Source organism: Pseudopipra pipra, chromosome 4, assembly GCF_036250125.1.
Source record: "Pseudopipra pipra isolate bDixPip1 chromosome 4, bDixPip1.hap1, whole genome shotgun sequence".
Taxonomy (NCBI): domain Eukaryota; kingdom Metazoa; phylum Chordata; class Aves; order Passeriformes; family Pipridae; genus Pseudopipra; species Pseudopipra pipra.
This window is the reverse complement of record NC_087552.1, coordinates 70,153,450-70,170,674: the sequence shown is the minus strand read 5'-3', so window position 1 is coordinate 70,170,674 and position 17,225 is coordinate 70,153,450. Positions and strand designations below refer to the sequence as shown.

The 17,225-nt window shown below is 40.4% G+C and overlaps 1 protein-coding gene across 1 annotated transcript in view; it reads left to right on the top strand.

Moving 5' to 3' along the window:
* Nucleotides 1–16,657, top strand: part of POLR1A (RNA polymerase I subunit A) — a 32,381-nt gene extending 15,724 nt beyond the window's left edge. Inside the window, exons 19-34 of the mRNA XM_064653484.1 lie at nucleotides 266–364; nucleotides 1,251–1,403; nucleotides 1,594–1,676; nucleotides 2,323–2,488; nucleotides 3,000–3,221; nucleotides 4,454–4,668; nucleotides 5,308–5,475; nucleotides 6,149–6,284; nucleotides 7,258–7,415; nucleotides 8,378–8,492; nucleotides 9,100–9,216; nucleotides 9,919–10,200; nucleotides 10,802–11,002; nucleotides 11,748–11,865; nucleotides 13,044–13,208; nucleotides 15,651–16,657. Of these exons, the coding sequence (XP_064509554.1) occupies nucleotides 266–364; nucleotides 1,251–1,403; nucleotides 1,594–1,676; nucleotides 2,323–2,488; nucleotides 3,000–3,221; nucleotides 4,454–4,668; nucleotides 5,308–5,475; nucleotides 6,149–6,284; nucleotides 7,258–7,415; nucleotides 8,378–8,492; nucleotides 9,100–9,216; nucleotides 9,919–10,200; nucleotides 10,802–11,002; nucleotides 11,748–11,865; nucleotides 13,044–13,208; nucleotides 15,651–15,751 (2,499 nt within the window). The 3' untranslated portion in view covers nucleotides 15,752–16,657. The remainder of the gene's footprint in view (nucleotides 1–265; nucleotides 365–1,250; nucleotides 1,404–1,593; nucleotides 1,677–2,322; nucleotides 2,489–2,999; nucleotides 3,222–4,453; nucleotides 4,669–5,307; nucleotides 5,476–6,148; nucleotides 6,285–7,257; nucleotides 7,416–8,377; nucleotides 8,493–9,099; nucleotides 9,217–9,918; nucleotides 10,201–10,801; nucleotides 11,003–11,747; nucleotides 11,866–13,043; nucleotides 13,209–15,650) is intronic.
* The last annotated feature ends 568 nt before the right edge of the window (nucleotides 16,658–17,225 follow it).

Sequence of the window (17,225 nt, the reverse complement as noted above, 5' to 3'; positions counted from 1 at the left end):
TTAAGTTGGTGAGGGGTTCCTGACTCTTCTGAAGGCTGAAGCTTTCCATCTGTCCCAGCATAAGGCTTCACACACTGCCTCTCCACCTCAGCCTTGTCCTCCCTGAGTGAGATGGCCTAATGTTCAAGATGCTTTTAAAATTATAAATAGAAATATTTGTGATTGTTTTTTCACTTTGTTAAAGCCTTCAACGGGAATTGCTTTGGTTCATTATTTTATTATTAATGTTTGGTTTTCTTCCCTTCCCTCCACCACAACTCTTTAGGTCTGTATGCCCCTTGGTCTCCACAGGAGCTTTCCAGAGAACAATTTGCAGTTGATGGTACAGTCAGGAGCCAAAGGATCCACTGTAAACACAATGCAGGTAATCACAGCCAGGATACTCAGCAGCTACATGTGTTGATGTGATTTGAACTAGAATGTGAGCTCTTGGGAAGCTCTTGTGGGGATATCTAATACCAAAGCAAGATTTTTATTCTGGACTGTGGCATGGAAAAATTTTAGAAGAATGTAATAAAGACCTCAGTGGGTGATGGAGGAGAGTCAGTGTTTATTATAATCTATTTTTGAATCACTTCTCAGTACATGAGGATTTATTGCAGCAGCAGACCTGCTTTTCAGAAGGAATGCTGCAGTTCATACAAACAAATCTACTGTAGGAGAAAGGATTTTTCCTGGCCTCTGTTGGAGAGTGACCCTTTTATCCTTCTTCCACTACTGAATAGGAACAACTAAATCTTTGATTTTGGTGGAAATGGCAAGGATGCTTCTTCATTTTGCTTTCTGCAACACAGACACCAAGCAAAAAACACTATAAAAATGCCATCTAGAATTCTGCCTCTGATGAGAGAGAATGACCAAAGCTCAAGAGAAGAAGTGTTTTGGTTTGAGATTTTTGTTCTGTTTCTGAGAGGTGATGAGGATCATGTAGGGACCCTCAAAAAAACTATTTACGATATTTTTAGTTTCACATCTCTTTGTATTAAAATAAACATACACAATGAGAATGAAAATGTTGAGGATAAGTCAGAGGGCTGGAATAACTAATAAGACCAGATGAAATCTTCATGCCTTTTCTGCCTCTCAGTAGCATGAACATTTCATGAAAAAGTTAACATTTAGACACTGAGCATGTAGTGAACATTTTACTTTTTTTTTTTACTGTATTTTCAAGAACATTTATTAAACTTATGTGAGCAAAAAAGTTGGATGGAAAAGTTATGTTTCCTTTTTTCCTTGTCCACGTTTAGATTTCGTGTTTGCTGGGCCAGATCGAGTTGGAAGGTCGGAGACCCCCACTGATGGCATCTGGCAAATCACTGCCCTGTTTTCAGCCTTATGATTTTTCCCCCAGCTCAGGAGGATTTGTGACAGGCAGATTTCTCACTGGGATCAAACCTTCTGTAAGTTTAATACTGCTTGTATTGATACTGAAGATCATTTAATCTTGGTATTTTAATACCGAGTATCTGCAATTATAGATAAATTAACTTGTTCACCCTACTTTTATATGTAGCTTTTGAGGAATAGCTTAAATTTCCAGTCTTGGTGTACTGCTCAGCAGAATGATGATGGTATTGTGCTTGTATTTAGGAATTCTTCTTTCACTGCATGGCTGGCAGGGAAGGTCTTGTGGATACAGCTGTCAAAACCAGCCGTTCTGGGTACCTGCAAAGGTAAGAGGCTTGGTTTAGAACTGGAGCCTTTAAAAGGTCCTTTTGTTTAGTTGGTTGATTTTTCTCTTTTTGGTTTTTTTGGGGGGTTATGTTTACTGTCTGAATGTTGAATGTGTGCAGTTTTCTACAGGACTAGATTAAGTGGAACTTTATTATCTCTAGCTTATCTCTGGCACATAGCAGCAGCAGCTTCTCCTTTTGCTGGTACAAGTACAGATGTAGAAACTCCAGGCAACTCTAGTTTTTCTTGGCCACGTTGTGTGACCCTCATCTTTAGTCAAGCAACACCTCCAGTATATGGAAGAAGATGGAAGCTTGTAATTGTTTCAGAGGGATGTCCCCTTCTTTCAGACAACTGTTAAAGAGTGACAGCAGAAATAGTAATTTACTGTTTCATTTTAAGGAAACTGGAGGGAGCAACAAGCTGAAAGCTTCGCCAATATCGTTATGCATTTCACTTGGTTGTTGTGTCTGTAGGATTTTTGGCTTCCAGAATTCCCATTCAGCCCTTAAGAACACTTAAGAGGTTAATGAAAACAGTATTTTTTGTGTTAGAGTTATATCATCAGTGTTGCTTTGTAGCCTCTTAATAGCATTTTTCTTTTCTTGTTTTTTTTTTTTTAATTTCTTTTTTCCTCTGCAATAGGTGTATCATAAAACACTTGGAAGGACTGGTGGTTCAGTATGACCTGACTGTACGGGACAGCGATGGCAGCGTGGTGCAGTTTCTGTATGGAGAAGATGGGCTTGATATCCCTAAAACTCAGTTCTTACAGCCAGAGCAGTTTCCTTTCATTGCAGAAAACTACGAGGTAGAACACCTAAATCTTGTGTTTATCTAGGGTAAAGGGGAGACTGAAATGCATGGTTAACATCTGGCCTATCTGTCAGGGATCCAGTGGCAACAGTTGTTTCTCTCAGTCATTCTCAGACTAATTACATTTTCTTTTTTGCCACTGTATCATTGTATTCAAAAGATGGAAGCAGATCTAAAGTCTTCAGCATGATTAAAGTCTCAATTTCAGCAAACCACCAAGCACTGTGTTTCAACTCTGCACTTGAATTCAGCAAAAATTACTTTACAGTCTGTCACATTTGATTAACTTCCTTTTATCAGTGTCATCACTGCTTATTACAGAATGGTGATAATAACATAAAGTTATAAGGAGTTTTGTCTCAGTTGAGTTGAAAACCAGTTTTGTAAGTTGTTTTACAGCAGCTGAGCATTTTGGGTAGCAGCAGATGACCATTTCAGTTTGCTTTGCCTTTTCTGCCACAGTGAGCATAGAGAGAAGAATAATCACACACACAACTTGCTTATAGGTAATCCAGAAGACAAACCATCTGGATGAAGCTTTAGCAAGGATGGAGTCTCACCAAGCTAACCGGCAGTTCAAAGCCATCAAAAAGTGGCGAGCCAGGCACCAAAGCTCTGTGCAAAGAGAAGGAGGTTTTCTGTTGTTTTCCCAAAAGAAAAGGGCAAGTGTGAAAGCACAGATTCCAGCAGGTGAAATAAAAAATGGAAGAGATCCTGCTACTTTACAGGTAACACAGAAGCAGCTGAAATGACCAAACCATTCAAAAAAAGTTTCAGAACTCAGTATTTTTTTTTTAATTGCTTTGTATGTCCTGAAGTGTTTCACAGTCTACTTAAACAAGTTACCTTTTGAAGGAATCATATGTCAGCTGTGGGTGATGAAGCTGAGAATTATTTATTAAAGTCTGTGGGCCCTAGTACTGGGTCAGGAGCTAAAAACTCTGAGGTAAATCTAGTTTTAGAAAACAGCTCATGTTCATGGATGGTTTGGGGGGATTGTTCTTGTTTGGTTGGTTTTTTTTGCTGGTGGGTTATATAGGGTTTTTTTCATATACAAAGAGTAAGTCTCCCTTGCATGGACAGATATCTGCTAGCTGGATGAGAGCCTGTTTAAATACCAAAGATCAGAGGGCTGAGCCAGCCCTGCCTAGCGTTTCCAAAAAATACTCTGGCTTAAGCCTCTTGTACATCATGGCACTGATCTATATGGTGTGGCTTCTAATGATGATTGTATGTATGGACACAAAATGCAAACAGGTCCTGCTTTTTGCTTTCAGTAGATAGGTAGATGCAGATACTTGTTTGTCTCAGTATATTAGAAAGCTCGGTGGACAGATCTCCATGTCACAAGCCAATTCCTCCTTCATGAAACAGCAAGGCTTGTAAAAGATCAGTTTAGCTCATTTTCTGAATTGTTTTTTTTTTTTAAGCTGGTATTAGCTTTTTCTTTTATCAAATGTGACAGTTGAAATGTTACTTTAAAAGCTAACAGACTGAAGAAGAGAAATAAAACCTATCAACATGCGTAATATAAGAGCTCTGCTGGACTATTGGACTTGAATGTTGAGAACTGAAAATCAGAGAAGCTCCTTTTTCATGCCAGCTTTGGATAGGCGAGGTGATAGTCAGCTAGAAGTAAAGATTTAAGTATGTCAAGGGGGTTCACTCCCAAGTTAAAATCATTCCTAGAGGCTGCATTTCACTGGTTTCTGGAGTAGTTACTGTCGTTATATGTCGGACTATTTCAGGCTTGAGAAGAATCTTGAAGTCATTTGGCTTCAAAAGAGTTAAGCATCAGATAAAGGAGAACACCGTTATTTGTAGCTGAGCTGTTTGCTGTATTACATTCACCCTTACATTTTACACAGATTATCTTTTTCTCCTTCACTGCTGCTCCTGGAAGCAGTGTTAGGTGGTTGTGGAGAAACCAGTCTGCTTAAAAATCTCCTCTCCTTTTCAGTTATTGAAGATGTGGTATGAGCTAGATGAGAAGAAACGAAGAAAGTATCTGAAGAAGACAAATAAGTGTCCTGACCCAAGCCTTGGTGTTTGGCGTCCAGATACTCATTTTGCATCTGTTTCAGAAACATTTGAAAATGGAGTCGAAGGTTATATCAATAAATGGGAATCTGAGAACAGCCAAAGTTATATGCACCCAGCACTTTCTTCTGATAGGTAAAAACTTCTGTCTCTACTTCTCTGAACTGAGCCAAAAATTGAAATACATTTTTCAACTGAGTTTGCTAAAACTGAAAAGCCTTTACCACATGTTGTTTTTGTTGTGGCCTTTGTGAAATAAAGCAGTGGGTTTCAGAATGGTTCCTGAAAGCCAAGTGTGCTTAGTGTGCAGTGGGAGGCCCTGGTTATCTGTTTCTTCCAAACCTGAATTTTCCATGCTGCTGAGGGCTTTGGCAAAGGCCTTCTGGAACAACAGCAGTGTATTACTGTCCCTGTACACATAAAATAATACTTTACAGTAACCTTAAAACCCAAAATATGCTCTTGACACACCTTGGAGTTATCAAGGCAGTTAAGAAGAGCAAGTGGGAGTAAATGGACTCTCTTCTGACAATCTGGGAATTGGCAGCAGAAATAAAATATGGTTTGGCCAAGGCCCCAGTTCTGGGTTAATGGTCTGTGTTTGTCAGATCCAATTGGGATAGAGAATTTTACAGTTTCTGGAACATATTTATGCATAAGTTACCAGGAGAAATTGGCTGAAAGATGTAACTTTATCGAACTGAGCAATGTTTCGGTCTTGTCTGAGTTCTTAATTTTGTACATTGAGCTAAACCTCTTATTTCGTGTCTTCAGATTAAAGGATTTGTTGTATTTAAAGTGGCAGCGATCTCTTTGTGACCCGGGAGAAGCTGTGGGTCTTCTTGCAGCTCAGAGTATTGGGGAACCTTCCACACAGATGACTCTGAACACCTTTCACTTTGCTGGCAGAGGTGAAATGAATGTCACATTGGGTATTCCAAGGTAAGAAAACTGTGTCCTCAATGGGTCCTTTATTTCAGGCACTTGGATATACAATTGTACTTAATCTCACTGGCAGGTATATGTGTAATCTTGAGGGTGAATGACCCTTCAGTTTAATAGAAAATTGTGCCTGTTAAGAACTAGTTTAATGTTTTCAAGTTTTACAGTTACTTTTTATCTGGAAAAGGAACCAAAATATCTGTGAAGGCTCCTTACTTTTATCTGATATACAGCAAATCATCAGTTTGTTCTGAATAACGTGGGTGCTGACCTGGCCTCGTGTGGGTGTGTGATGCCTTAGGTGGGAGGTCATTGTGTTACTTCAGAGAAGCAGGGAAGGGGGAGAACATGAGGAAGCATCCATTATGCATCTGTAGGAAACAGACTTCATTAGTTCTTCTGTTCTTGGAACCATTTATTATAATTTCTATTCTTTTCCCACAACTGGGGGGGAATAATCTCATTGAGGCAGTGGAGCTGCTGTTGTGCTGTGCCTGGTGGGGAACCAGAGCAATGAAAAGGAGCAGTGCAGTGGTAACCACACAGCTCTTCGTGCACACAGCTTTGGCAGAACTGCCAGCTGCTGCATGCTGCCTAATGGAATGAACTAGGCATTCATCTGATTGCAAAGTGCTTTTTTGGCTTAATTTGAAAGATCATTCTTTGTTTAAAGGTTGCGGGAAATACTGATGGTGGCCAGTGAAAATATTAAAACGCCAATGATGAGTGTTCCTGTGTTCAATACCAAGAAAGCCCTCAAGAAGGTGAAACATCTTAAGAAACAGCTCACAAGAGTCTGCTTAGCTGAGGTGAGCCTCCTGTCCAGTGCATCCCTTGAAAATTGGCAAAACAAAATCTCCTGTTTGAACTCATCAGTAGGTCTGGCTTAGTAGGAGTTTCCACATTTGAAGGTTTAACTGTGAAAGCAAGATGAGAGGGTCCTTTCTCTTTACCTACTGAACCTGTAATACCTGCTAGGAAGTGGAGTGTTGGAAGGAATTGCAGTGACTGTGGCTGTGTAAAACTTAAATTCAATTTAACCTGTAGAACCCTGTCCTAGGCTGCAAACTCTGAAATGTAAAGGAAGGGAAATAGTTCAGAGAAAGCAGTAGTATAACGGCAGAGAGGATTTATGTTTGCTGCCATAGTCTTGCCTGGCTTTTTGTCAAGCTCATTTTTGACAGTCTCTAGAATTGGAGGGGTTCTGTTTTGTCTTTGAAACAAGCTAACCTGGCTGTGACTGGCATAATAGAGACTTTTCTGTTTGCCCCCCACCCCTTCCCAGTCTCAAACAAGTGGCTGTGCTCAAAATGTGTGGCTCCCTGGAGACTCCATATACTGAAGTGTGATGTGTTCTGTGTTCCCTCTCTTCCTGGGAGTGCAGTCCTGTGCTCTCCTACATGCTGCACCCAATTCTGTCTTACTCTTGCAAGTTGAAAGCAGCAAGGATAAAGTTAAGACTCAGCTGTGTGCTGAAATACTGTCCTGTTCAATGAGCTGAGGTCATAAAATGCATACCCACTAAGAAGGGTAGTGTCTTGTGAAGAAGTCAGGTGGGAGGTGAGGCTGTTCTCCCACTGTTGTCTTAAGCTAATTTTTGAGAAGAGTTTAAGCCAAAAACAATGCAATAGGGTAGAGTCCTGTTCCTCGGGAGCTGCCACAAAACCTCCAGAAAAGTTTGCCTTGTATAATTCTGGTCTCCAGTGGAAAATAGTGGAATTGCAGGGAGTGAATGAAGTGTCTTCATCAAAGAAGTAACATTTTCACTTGGGGCTTTTGTAGGTCCTGCAGAAAGTGGACATAGAGGAATCCCTGCATGTGAAGCACAAGCAGAACAAGCATCGCCTCTACAAAATCAAATTCCATTTCTTGCCCCATGAATATTACCGAGAGGAGAAGTGTGTGAGGCCTAGGCAGATCTTGTACTTCATGGAAACAAGGTGGGTTTGCTTTCAGGTATTTCAATATTTGCTCTTCTTTTGTCTTTTTATGAGCTCTGTATGTTGTTTATTACAGCTGATATGACTTTCAGAGCACCAGCTTCCTGTGGATGTGCTACCAGGGGCATTTACACAGTTGTGCTTATGTCTTGAATAAACTGTGGATCTGTGGCATAGTTACAGTGTAGAATTGTATCAGGGCAGACCTTTCACATGTCTCTGATATAGTCAGAAAAGAGCTGAATAAGCAACATTTCATTCCTTATCTTTGGATGCTTAAGCACTTATTACCAGCAGAAATGTTTGAATACTTTAGGTATCCCTTGGTGCTTTCATTGAACAGAACTAAACATTTTAATTTTTTTTTTTTTTTTTTTTTTTTTTTTTTTTTTTTTTTTTAGTATTTTAAAAAATAAATCAATCAGAAAATGCTGGCTTATTTTTCCCCCTTTGTTTTTCAGCCCCTGTTTCTATTCCCATGTCTGACCAAATTTGTCTAGTTAAAAGTAGAATATTTAATAAGGGTCTATGGAAAGCTATTTTTGTTTTGGAGAAAGCCTTCATTGATTTCTTCCTCCTTGAGTTCAAGCAGGGTTACTTTATTTTGTATGTGCCTGTTGGTCTAAAAAAGAAAAAAAGTCCAGTAATGAACCATGTCTTCTGAAGGTCAATTTAATGTGCAGATTTTATATCCAGATGAGCATATCATTTTAAGCTTTGGACTCATGGCTACATCTGTGATAGTAAGAGAGCTGATACCAACCTTTGATTCCTAAAGGAATGGAAAAGGGATGAGAAGAAAAATTATTTGCCCTATCCTAGAAGTACTTTTGCATCCATCAGGGAATATTTCCTCTTTTGAGTTGACTGGCTTTTTAACCAAAATAAATTATTTTTCTGACAACTTCAGATTGACTGTGGTGCTGCTGAGCTTTGATATTCTGGGTTGCTTCTTCTGTCAGGTTCTTCAGAATTTTTCTGGAAGCAATTAGAAGGAAGACTGCAAAGATGGCAGCTGTTATTGAAGTCAGCACTCGGAAGACAACTCGGAAGGATTTAGATGATGACCAGGACAGGGTACAGAAAAACACTTCCTGAAAAAAAACCTCCCTTCCTTTACCTGTTTTTCAGAACCAGCGTTTGGAAAAGTGTAGCATGTTTCAGTGTACACAAAGTGTGTCAAGTCTAAATTGCTACTTAAATATTTTCTTCATGCATAAACTGTCTTTGCATTCTCATAAAATTAACAAGGAAATTAAAGTTTTTGTGTATTAAATCCTAATTCACTGTACTCTGAAAATGCCAGTTTATTTTAGCTTCACTGAGACAAAAGCATATTACTCTGTTTGCTCCCAGATCAATGTCCTGTTGTAGCAGTGCTTGTCAAAACTTCTGTAAAGGTCCTTTGTTTGTTCTTTTGCATGTTCCTTCTGCCACTGGTATTCCGTCAAGGACTGTCATTAGCAGTCTGATAGCTTATCCATCTTGTAGATACTCATCTTTTTTAGTGCTGAAGTTATTGTAAGTTCATTTCTGTATAGTAGTGGACTTATAGAAATTAATTTGTCCTTAAAGATAGAACACTGAACGAGGGATTGTTAAATTCCAGATAATGATATAAAGCCTTTTGATGCTCTTGATGCTTCCTAACAGCCTCATTATCTGATCTGTCATGGGTTTCTAGAGACAGAATGATCAGGAAGCTGTAGCAGAGGAAGAAGAGAACATTGTTGATGCAGAAGCTGATGAAGGGGATGGTGATGCTACAGAAAGTAAACGGAGGAAGAACCAGGAAGAAGAGGTAATGACTTTATAGGTGCTCAGCACTGTTCTTTAATTGTCTCTTTCTTCTGCCTGGGATTGAGTTGGGAAGAAAAACTTCCATTGAAGCAAAATGCTGAAAAAGCTCAAACCCCTCTTGAGAGGAGATAGGAAAATCTCTGCTTTGTGCTGATCAGTTTTCATTTGGACCTCCTTGGAAGCCTTGTTCTTCAGGCATTGGGTAGATGTGTCTTAACTTCACCTCTTGCTAATTTCATGCCATTAATTGTTTTTAAAACTTTACTGTTCTTAATAAATATTCTCCCTGGCTCTGCATGTTTCTCTGGGTTCAGTACTTCATACTTACTGCTTAAAAGATGGGTTGCTTTAACTTCAGCAAGAGGGTGGAGTAATTGAAAATCCTGAGGGAATCCCATCTTCAGAGTTGGATTATGGGAAGAGATGAGACTTTTGCAGGGGGAGAAAACTAAATTCTGTTACAGTTCCAATAGCTTGTAGCATCCCAGACTGTGCTGAGGAATAATGGCGAGATTATAAAGAAATAGAGACTGAACTGAATCTGTTGTTTATTTTCTTTACAACAGAATTGCGTTTTCCTTGTGCCATAGGCGAGGTACTTGCAAATCAGCAGTGAAGAGTATTCCTGAATTAAACTGTTCATGGTCTGCTTTGTTTCTGTCCAGGTTCTGGCTCAAATAAATACAACTTTGTTTCTTTGCAGGTCGACTATGAGAGCGAAGAAGAGAATGGGGAAGAAAATGTTGATGAGACTCCAGAAGATGAAGAGGCTGAATCAGAAAAAGAAGAAAATGCTCCTGGTGCTGAAGAAGATCAGAATAGAGCAGAGGGTGAAGAATCTCAACCTCTTTCATTCATGTCTCAGACTAAAAAAGGGAAAGATCAATTACTTCAGGCAGTAGAGGTGCGAGTAAATGCTGTTCTGGCCACCCACCCATCCATACAGGATTACACATTTGACACCGAAAATGAACTTTGGTGTGAGGTAAGGTGCCTGGATCATCTGTGGGTGGTTGCATGCAGCTCCCATAACAAATGGATCTTTTCAGTGCAGTGCTGCTGTTTTATCTCAGCAATCCCATATGAATGCAGAAAGTGGCACTACAAATGTGCTTCTCGACACAATTTTCAGTAATTTCTAATTTTCAGAATGCCTGATGAAACTTCTTTTTAAAAGCAAGTTTTTGACAGGTTTATCATGTTTTTAATCTTTAAGTATGCAATGGACTGCTGTGCAGCTCTTGATGAACAAAAGTGATGGCTGGACTGTTGAAAAAAATCTCAGCACCTTAAAAAACCAAATAAAACCCCTAACAAACAGATACCCATCCTCTCTCCCCAAAGAAAGCCACCCCAAATAAACAGTGAATGTAAGTTCAGAGATCTTGAAAGCAATGTGCATGACTGATCTTGGCATGGGGAGTTCGTACTGGCATCGTTCAGCTCGGATTCCAGTCAGATGTTTATGTTCCTAAACACACAACTCAGGTGATTCCAGTTGTCTGCTTTTTGCCTCAAAAGAAGTAGGTTGTTTATTGAGCCTGGTATTCAAACTTCCTCACACTGTGTTGGTTTTTTCCTGCCAGGTTTCTCTGGCGCTGCCGCTGACGAAGGTGTACTTCGATCTCTCCTCCTTGCTCACCTCCCTGGCACGCAGCACAGTGATCCATGAGGTGAAGGGGATCACAAGGTGCCTGTTGAATGAAAGCACCAATAAGGAAGGAGAGAAGGAATTTGTTCTGCACACTGAAGGGATAAACATGGTGGAGCTGTTCAGATACTCTGACGTGTGTAATCTATTTATAATCCCAGACTTGAATGATCTTTTGTGTTCTAGGGGATGATGGATGCCATTTCAATTTATCAGGGGTGATCTGTAGCCTTTTCAGCTCTTAAACTCTCTTCCTCCTCCTTTTTACCCCCAGATCTGTTCAGAGCTCAGTAGAGCCTTTTCTCAAGGGCATCTTGCAAATCAGTGTTTGTGCAGCAGCCAGTGCCTAATGACAGATGATTTCACACCATGCTGCTTACTGTGTCTCTAAATGTTACCCGAGGGAGTTCTTCCATCTAAATGAATTGCAGTGCTTGGAAATGAATAGTTCTGTTACCCCATCTGGCCCATAACACAACAAATACAGGATTGGTTTAAGATATATCTTCTCTTTTGCTAAAAGTTCTGGCTGTCTGAGACACTGGGTGTTGCATTGTGTTGTTTGGAAGACTTTACACATTCCTCTGCTGCTTGGGATGGTTTGTTAGTTTGCTTTTTGTAATTTCAGTTAATTTTCTCCTGTGGTGAGTTTTGATTCCAGTACTCCTATTCATGTGTATAATGCTGCTTAAACATAAATCCCTGGAATCATTTTTGTCTGTGTTTGACTCTGAGCTGCTTCATAGTTGTTCTGTAACTGTTGATGCTGCTTAAGCTCATGAAAAATGGAGAAAAAAAGCTATCTTAGCTTAGCTTAAGTTATTTGGAAATACAGAGCAACTGCTGTCCTAATTTCCATCTCTATTTTTTTCCGCCTTTAGATTTTGGACCTGAACAGACTTTATTCCAATGATATTCATGCCATGGCTAAGAATTATGGAATTGAATCAGCCCTGAGGGTGATTATAAAGGAAATAAAAGATGTATTTGCTGTATATGGTAAGATTTCTTTGTATTTTTAAAGGTAGTCTTTAATACCATTAGATTGGAAAATGCAGCCACAGCGCTTACAGTTGTGGTTTTGCATGATCATTCCATTTATGTGCATATTTTTAAATTGCAGGTTTTCATCATTTTAATCATTCCAGTGTCTTCTGCACAGACCTTGTTAGTTAATTATTAGGTTTCTTTTAATCAATAGAAAATACACTAGATGAGTTTGAATTTATCCCTCTTTCACAGAGTTTTTCTATTCTGGTATATTTTTTGCAAGCTGTAAGGTCCAAACAAATTAATTATTGATGTCTGAGGAAGCTAACTGTTAGACTTGTATAGTGGCCCTGAGAACAGGATCAATCTTGCCTCATTCTGGCTTTTTAATGATGGGAATCTAGGCACCAGAGATTTTATATCTTCCCTAAAGTAGCTGCACTGCATTGTCTGAATGTTCTTCTCTCTGCGTAGATTATTCAGAGAGTTCAGCCTGGGGAGGCTGCCTGACTTAGGCTGCTCAAGTTAGGCATGTTGAATTGCCCTTCAGTGAGCTGTGTCTTGCTGTGAATTAAACTATTGAAAAGAGGGAAGATTAATACAGTGGGAATTTTAGCAAGCAGTTATATCAAACGGATTTGCCAGCTGGCACCCCAGAACGGTCTCACCTTCAAGTTGTTCAAGAACTGCTTGGTAAATGTTGACAGAGCTGTTAATGATCCCCCATTACACAGTTATTTAGAAATCAGTGCTATTTCTTTTTAGCCTAAACAGGATTTTTTTCTGTGGATGCACAGAGAACATCAGAACCTTTCTGACTCCAGAGCCCAGGCCATCGAGTGAGGGGATAGAGCTCTGTCCATTCCAGATGGACGGATGTGTGATCCCCCTCTGCATAAACAGAGATGGTCCAGGCCCTACTGATTTTATATAGAGAAACTCCGCTGCCTTACAGCATTCTTGACATTTCAGTTTCCCTGGAGAGATATTGTTTTGTATGATAGGTCTGCCTCTCTTGGATATTTGAGGGGAGCAGTTAAGGCAAACACACACTGCCAGAAGAATGTTAATGGAGATGTTCTCTGTGTTGATTGGTTCAAGGGGTTTAATTTAGATCTGATTTATTTAAAAAACCCACACACTTAGCCCTTGAATGCTCTGATGATTGCTCTTTGTTGTGTTCTAAGGGATTGTGGTAGACCCTCGGCACCTTTCACTTGTGGCAGATTACATGTGTTTTGAAGGAATTTATAAACCGCTGAATCGTTTTGGAATTCAGTCCAACTCCTCCCCTCTGCAGCAGATGACGTTTGAAACCAGCTACAAGTTCTTGAAGGAAGCAACAATGATGGGTAGGTGGTTTAGTTCGAGATCTCTTGCTGCAGCGTTTCACATGTGCTTGGTTTTCGTCCTAACTTTCCACTATTTTGAGTAAGGCACAATTGCATTAGAAAAAAATGCCAGAGGCTAAAATTTTAATTAAGCCCTTGCCCAGGAAAATGTTCCAGGTGTTTTTAATAAAATTCTGTCAGTTTAAATGAAGTCAGCTCCCACATGTAATTTGTGGGGTCTGCGACTCCTTTCTTTAATAATTCGATAGGCATTTTTATAACAAACCTTTAGGTTGTTAAGTTTTGTTATAGCAAAGCTTTATAACAAGCTACTAAATCTGTCTTTTTCTGTCTCTGCTATTATCTTCTCTGCTCTGTTTCTGTGCCTCTCTTAAAACTTCCATATCTTCTCTAGACTTGCTATTCAGCATTTTATTGTGAGAACAGACCTCTTGGTTGTTACTTTGATTTACCACTTTACCATCTTTGCATTTTTCCTCAAAGACAGACAAAGGGTCAGGCTCCTTTGTCTAATGGTAGGTTTCTGTGTGCCATTTGAGATTCCCAAGAGTATCCTTCTGCCCTCTAGTTGCCTCTCTGGAACGTGCAGATATCACATGGCTGTGTGGATCATTTAGGACATTTGGAACACCACTAGCCATCCACATTTAAGGCCTTCTATCAAAATAAAACTTATGCTTTAAGTCTGTCATTAGATTATGTGATCTCATGCTTTGGATGCTAATTACATCTCCCTTTTGCAAATAGACTTGGTGTCTGTCACTTGCCAGTCAGATGCTCCCCTTGGATGCTATTGCACTGCCTCCTTTCCTCCCAGTTACAGATGGGGAAAGCCCTCATCTCCTCAGCTTGTGCCTTAAACTGCCTTGCCCAGGTGCCAGAGATGCTTTTATCACTGAATTCCTTGTGGTTAATGCTGCTTTATACCTTTTCTGGGAAGGTAATTTGGGTTTTAATGAACAGTGTTGGTTACAATTGACTTAATTCATCTGAAAATCATAAAAGGAAAGTGTAAATCCAGGGTGAAATTGAGGAGAAGAGGATGTTCTTGTGCAGTTGCACTCCCTGGATTTATGTCATATCACACACTGACTTGGAAATGAAATCCCATGAGCTTTTTTGCCAAGTGAAATGTAGTTTATGGATAATATTACAAATAAAGACATGCAGTGCATACTGACAGCAGGGCATGGTGACTTGGCAGGAATGCTGCACTGATTACAAAGCAGAGGGAGTTAATGATTTCACCACGCTGGAAATCAAAGTCCTAATGGGGTTTGCAGCAGCCTGGATCTAATCTGCTGTAATGTAACTAATAACTTGACTGTACAGTTAAAGAGACACTGCAAGGGAGCCTCGGGGCAGATGGCCCTGAGCAGTAAGAAGGAAAGAGGAAGGTTTGTGGCTGCCGTGCACAGGTTGCTGATCAGGGCTTGGTGTGCAGGGAGCACACGGCAGCACAAGTGAGATCCCTTGGGCTGTTTGCTTGGAGAACAACTCTTTGTTAGCATCAAGTGAGCAAACAGGGCAGTTACGACTGTCCTGTTTAACGACCTTACAAAGGAGCTGTTTTTCCTTCAGCTGACACACATTTAGGAGCAGCCATTTGGTTATCCAGCTGTGGCTGAGATCATAGCAGCAAGCACACTGTGCTGTGGTGCAGCTCCTCCCCACATCCTCTGCGTGATAGAAAGTTCAGCACAGTTTGCTCAGTAGAATAAAAAGAACCAAACTTATTAAAAGTTTAGCAGTTTTATTTCCAATATTCTAACTGCTCTAACAATAAAATTCCAGCTTGCTGTAGTCAGGATGAATGAAAAACAGCCTGGTTGCTTAGAAAAACAGTGGAAGCAAAACAATCCCAGCCAGACATGTCATCTGGAGTGCTTCCAAATTTCTGTGACATTATTTCGCTACAGTGAGCAACCACAAAATCAAAGGAATTCATGGAATGTCTCTCCAGTGAAAAGTTCTCTTCCTATCTAGCCAGAAGGATTTAAAATCCACATCAAAACGATTCACTTTAACAAAGGGAAAAGGCAGCAATGACAAGAGAATCTTTTTGGTTTTGCCTCACACGTATTTTTTTTTAGTGATCTATTTAATCAGCAAAATGTGTTCACTGGAAAGTCAAATCTGTGCTCTCTTAGAACTCAGAACGTGTTGTCTTTCCATGCTGAATAGGGAGAATTTAGTAATGTGTGGCCTAATTCTTTGCTTGGACAAAAAAGATCGGGATGAGATAATAGTTGTTGTAGGAGGAGTAGGAAGAGTTTTGGACTCTTGCTCCCAGAAATCCCAAGTCAGTGTGAACAGCAGGTGGCAGAGCCTCTCTGGACCAGATGGCTTCTTGCATGTAAATCGAAATGCTTTCTTTCCAGCGCTGATCTTTGAGAAACCTTTGGGCACCTCCTAACAGATTTTGTCTGAATTCCATTGCAGGTACCCACGATGAGCTGCGCTCCCCTTCGGCCTGCCTGGTGGTTGGAAAAGTTGTCAAAGGAGGGACTGGCTTGTTTGACCTCAAGCAGCCCCTGACATAGTGTTTTGGTGATAACTTAAGGATTCTGACTGAAATGTTCATAAGAGCTATGTGTGCTCTACAGCTACACAGTGAGGGCACGTGGCTGTGTCCCCAGTCATCTTCCCTGTGCCAGAAGGCTTCTCAATCCGGATACCCAGTGAGCCTTATCTATTGAATGAGTATAGGAGCTACCCTTTGATCCAAAGAAACATTTATTTACTGTTCATCAATGTAAAAAACGAGATTATTGGTTTACATAGAAAAGAATAAAATGCAGGAGTCTGTCTGGATCTCAGAGAGGCTGTGCAGCAGCTGTGGCAGGCAGAAGTCAAAGCAGAATCTGTTTATGCTGTCTTAATTTTTGTGGGGCAGAATCCCATCAGGGTGGGTGGTGCCAGTTGCCTCATGGTCATTAACATGACAAATTTCCAGCACTGGAAATAGCATTCCAAACTGGCAGGTGTAGCTGGGCAGTGCTGTGCTTCACCTGCTACACTGTATTGGAGCATCTGTGCTTGAATGTTGATTTCCTCATCTTTTGCTGCACTGGGGTGCACTGCCATGACTTGTATAAGCTTTGGAGGATGCATTTTCCTATTCTTCTACTTCATTTAGTAAGAATAATGTGACTGTGACACAGTTGTTAAATTTCTGTATTACCTGAACACTGGAATTCAGAGTTTTCATGGTTTCTATAGGCATTTTCCAGTGCCTACTCTTATAACTTCTTTGTATGGAACAGATCTCACACAGTGAGAGACCTGACTTTTGCTAAGGATTAATTCCTTAAATGCCAACATGAGCTGCTGTGGCAGTGACTACACAGAAGGCTCCTGTAAGAATTACCAAAACAGAGATTGTAAACTATTTTTGCTTACATTTTCTGTATCAAAGAGAATATTTAATAAAGGACATTGCAAAGAAATATCCTGAATGCCCTGTTATGTGGCTGTGTTACCAAGGGGAGTTCCCTGTGTGGCCAACAGCCACCACTTGGACTCTGGTTGCTGTTAAAATCGTGTAGCCCAGAGCTGTTAGCCACTCCTTGGAAATCAGACTTGTTTATGCATTCAACTTTAATCAGAATGCACTGTGCACAAGTAGATAAATTCTTGAGAGTTTGATCACTACCATCTAGGCAAGTTCTCTTAAGAGTTTTCAATGCCTGATCATTCCCACTGGTACCTCAGTGGGAAAGCACCAGAGCTCCCTTAGCCAGCTGAGAAGGGCCACTTCCAGAGGGGCTGCACCAGAGGGGATCAGAACAGAGTGGGAGACGTTGGCTTGGGACTGTGAAAGAGCCTCTGTGGAGACTCTTGATGAACTGTTCTGCCTCAGCCCCTTAAAACTGTGTCACATGTTCTGCCAGTTGCACTGAAGCTAAACAAAAGTGTTGGCTCAGCAGAGGTCCGGTTTCACTTTGCAAATCTTCATAAAAGATTTCCTTGTGTCTTTCTCCAGTCTTAGCACCTGCTACGTATTTCTCAAAAACA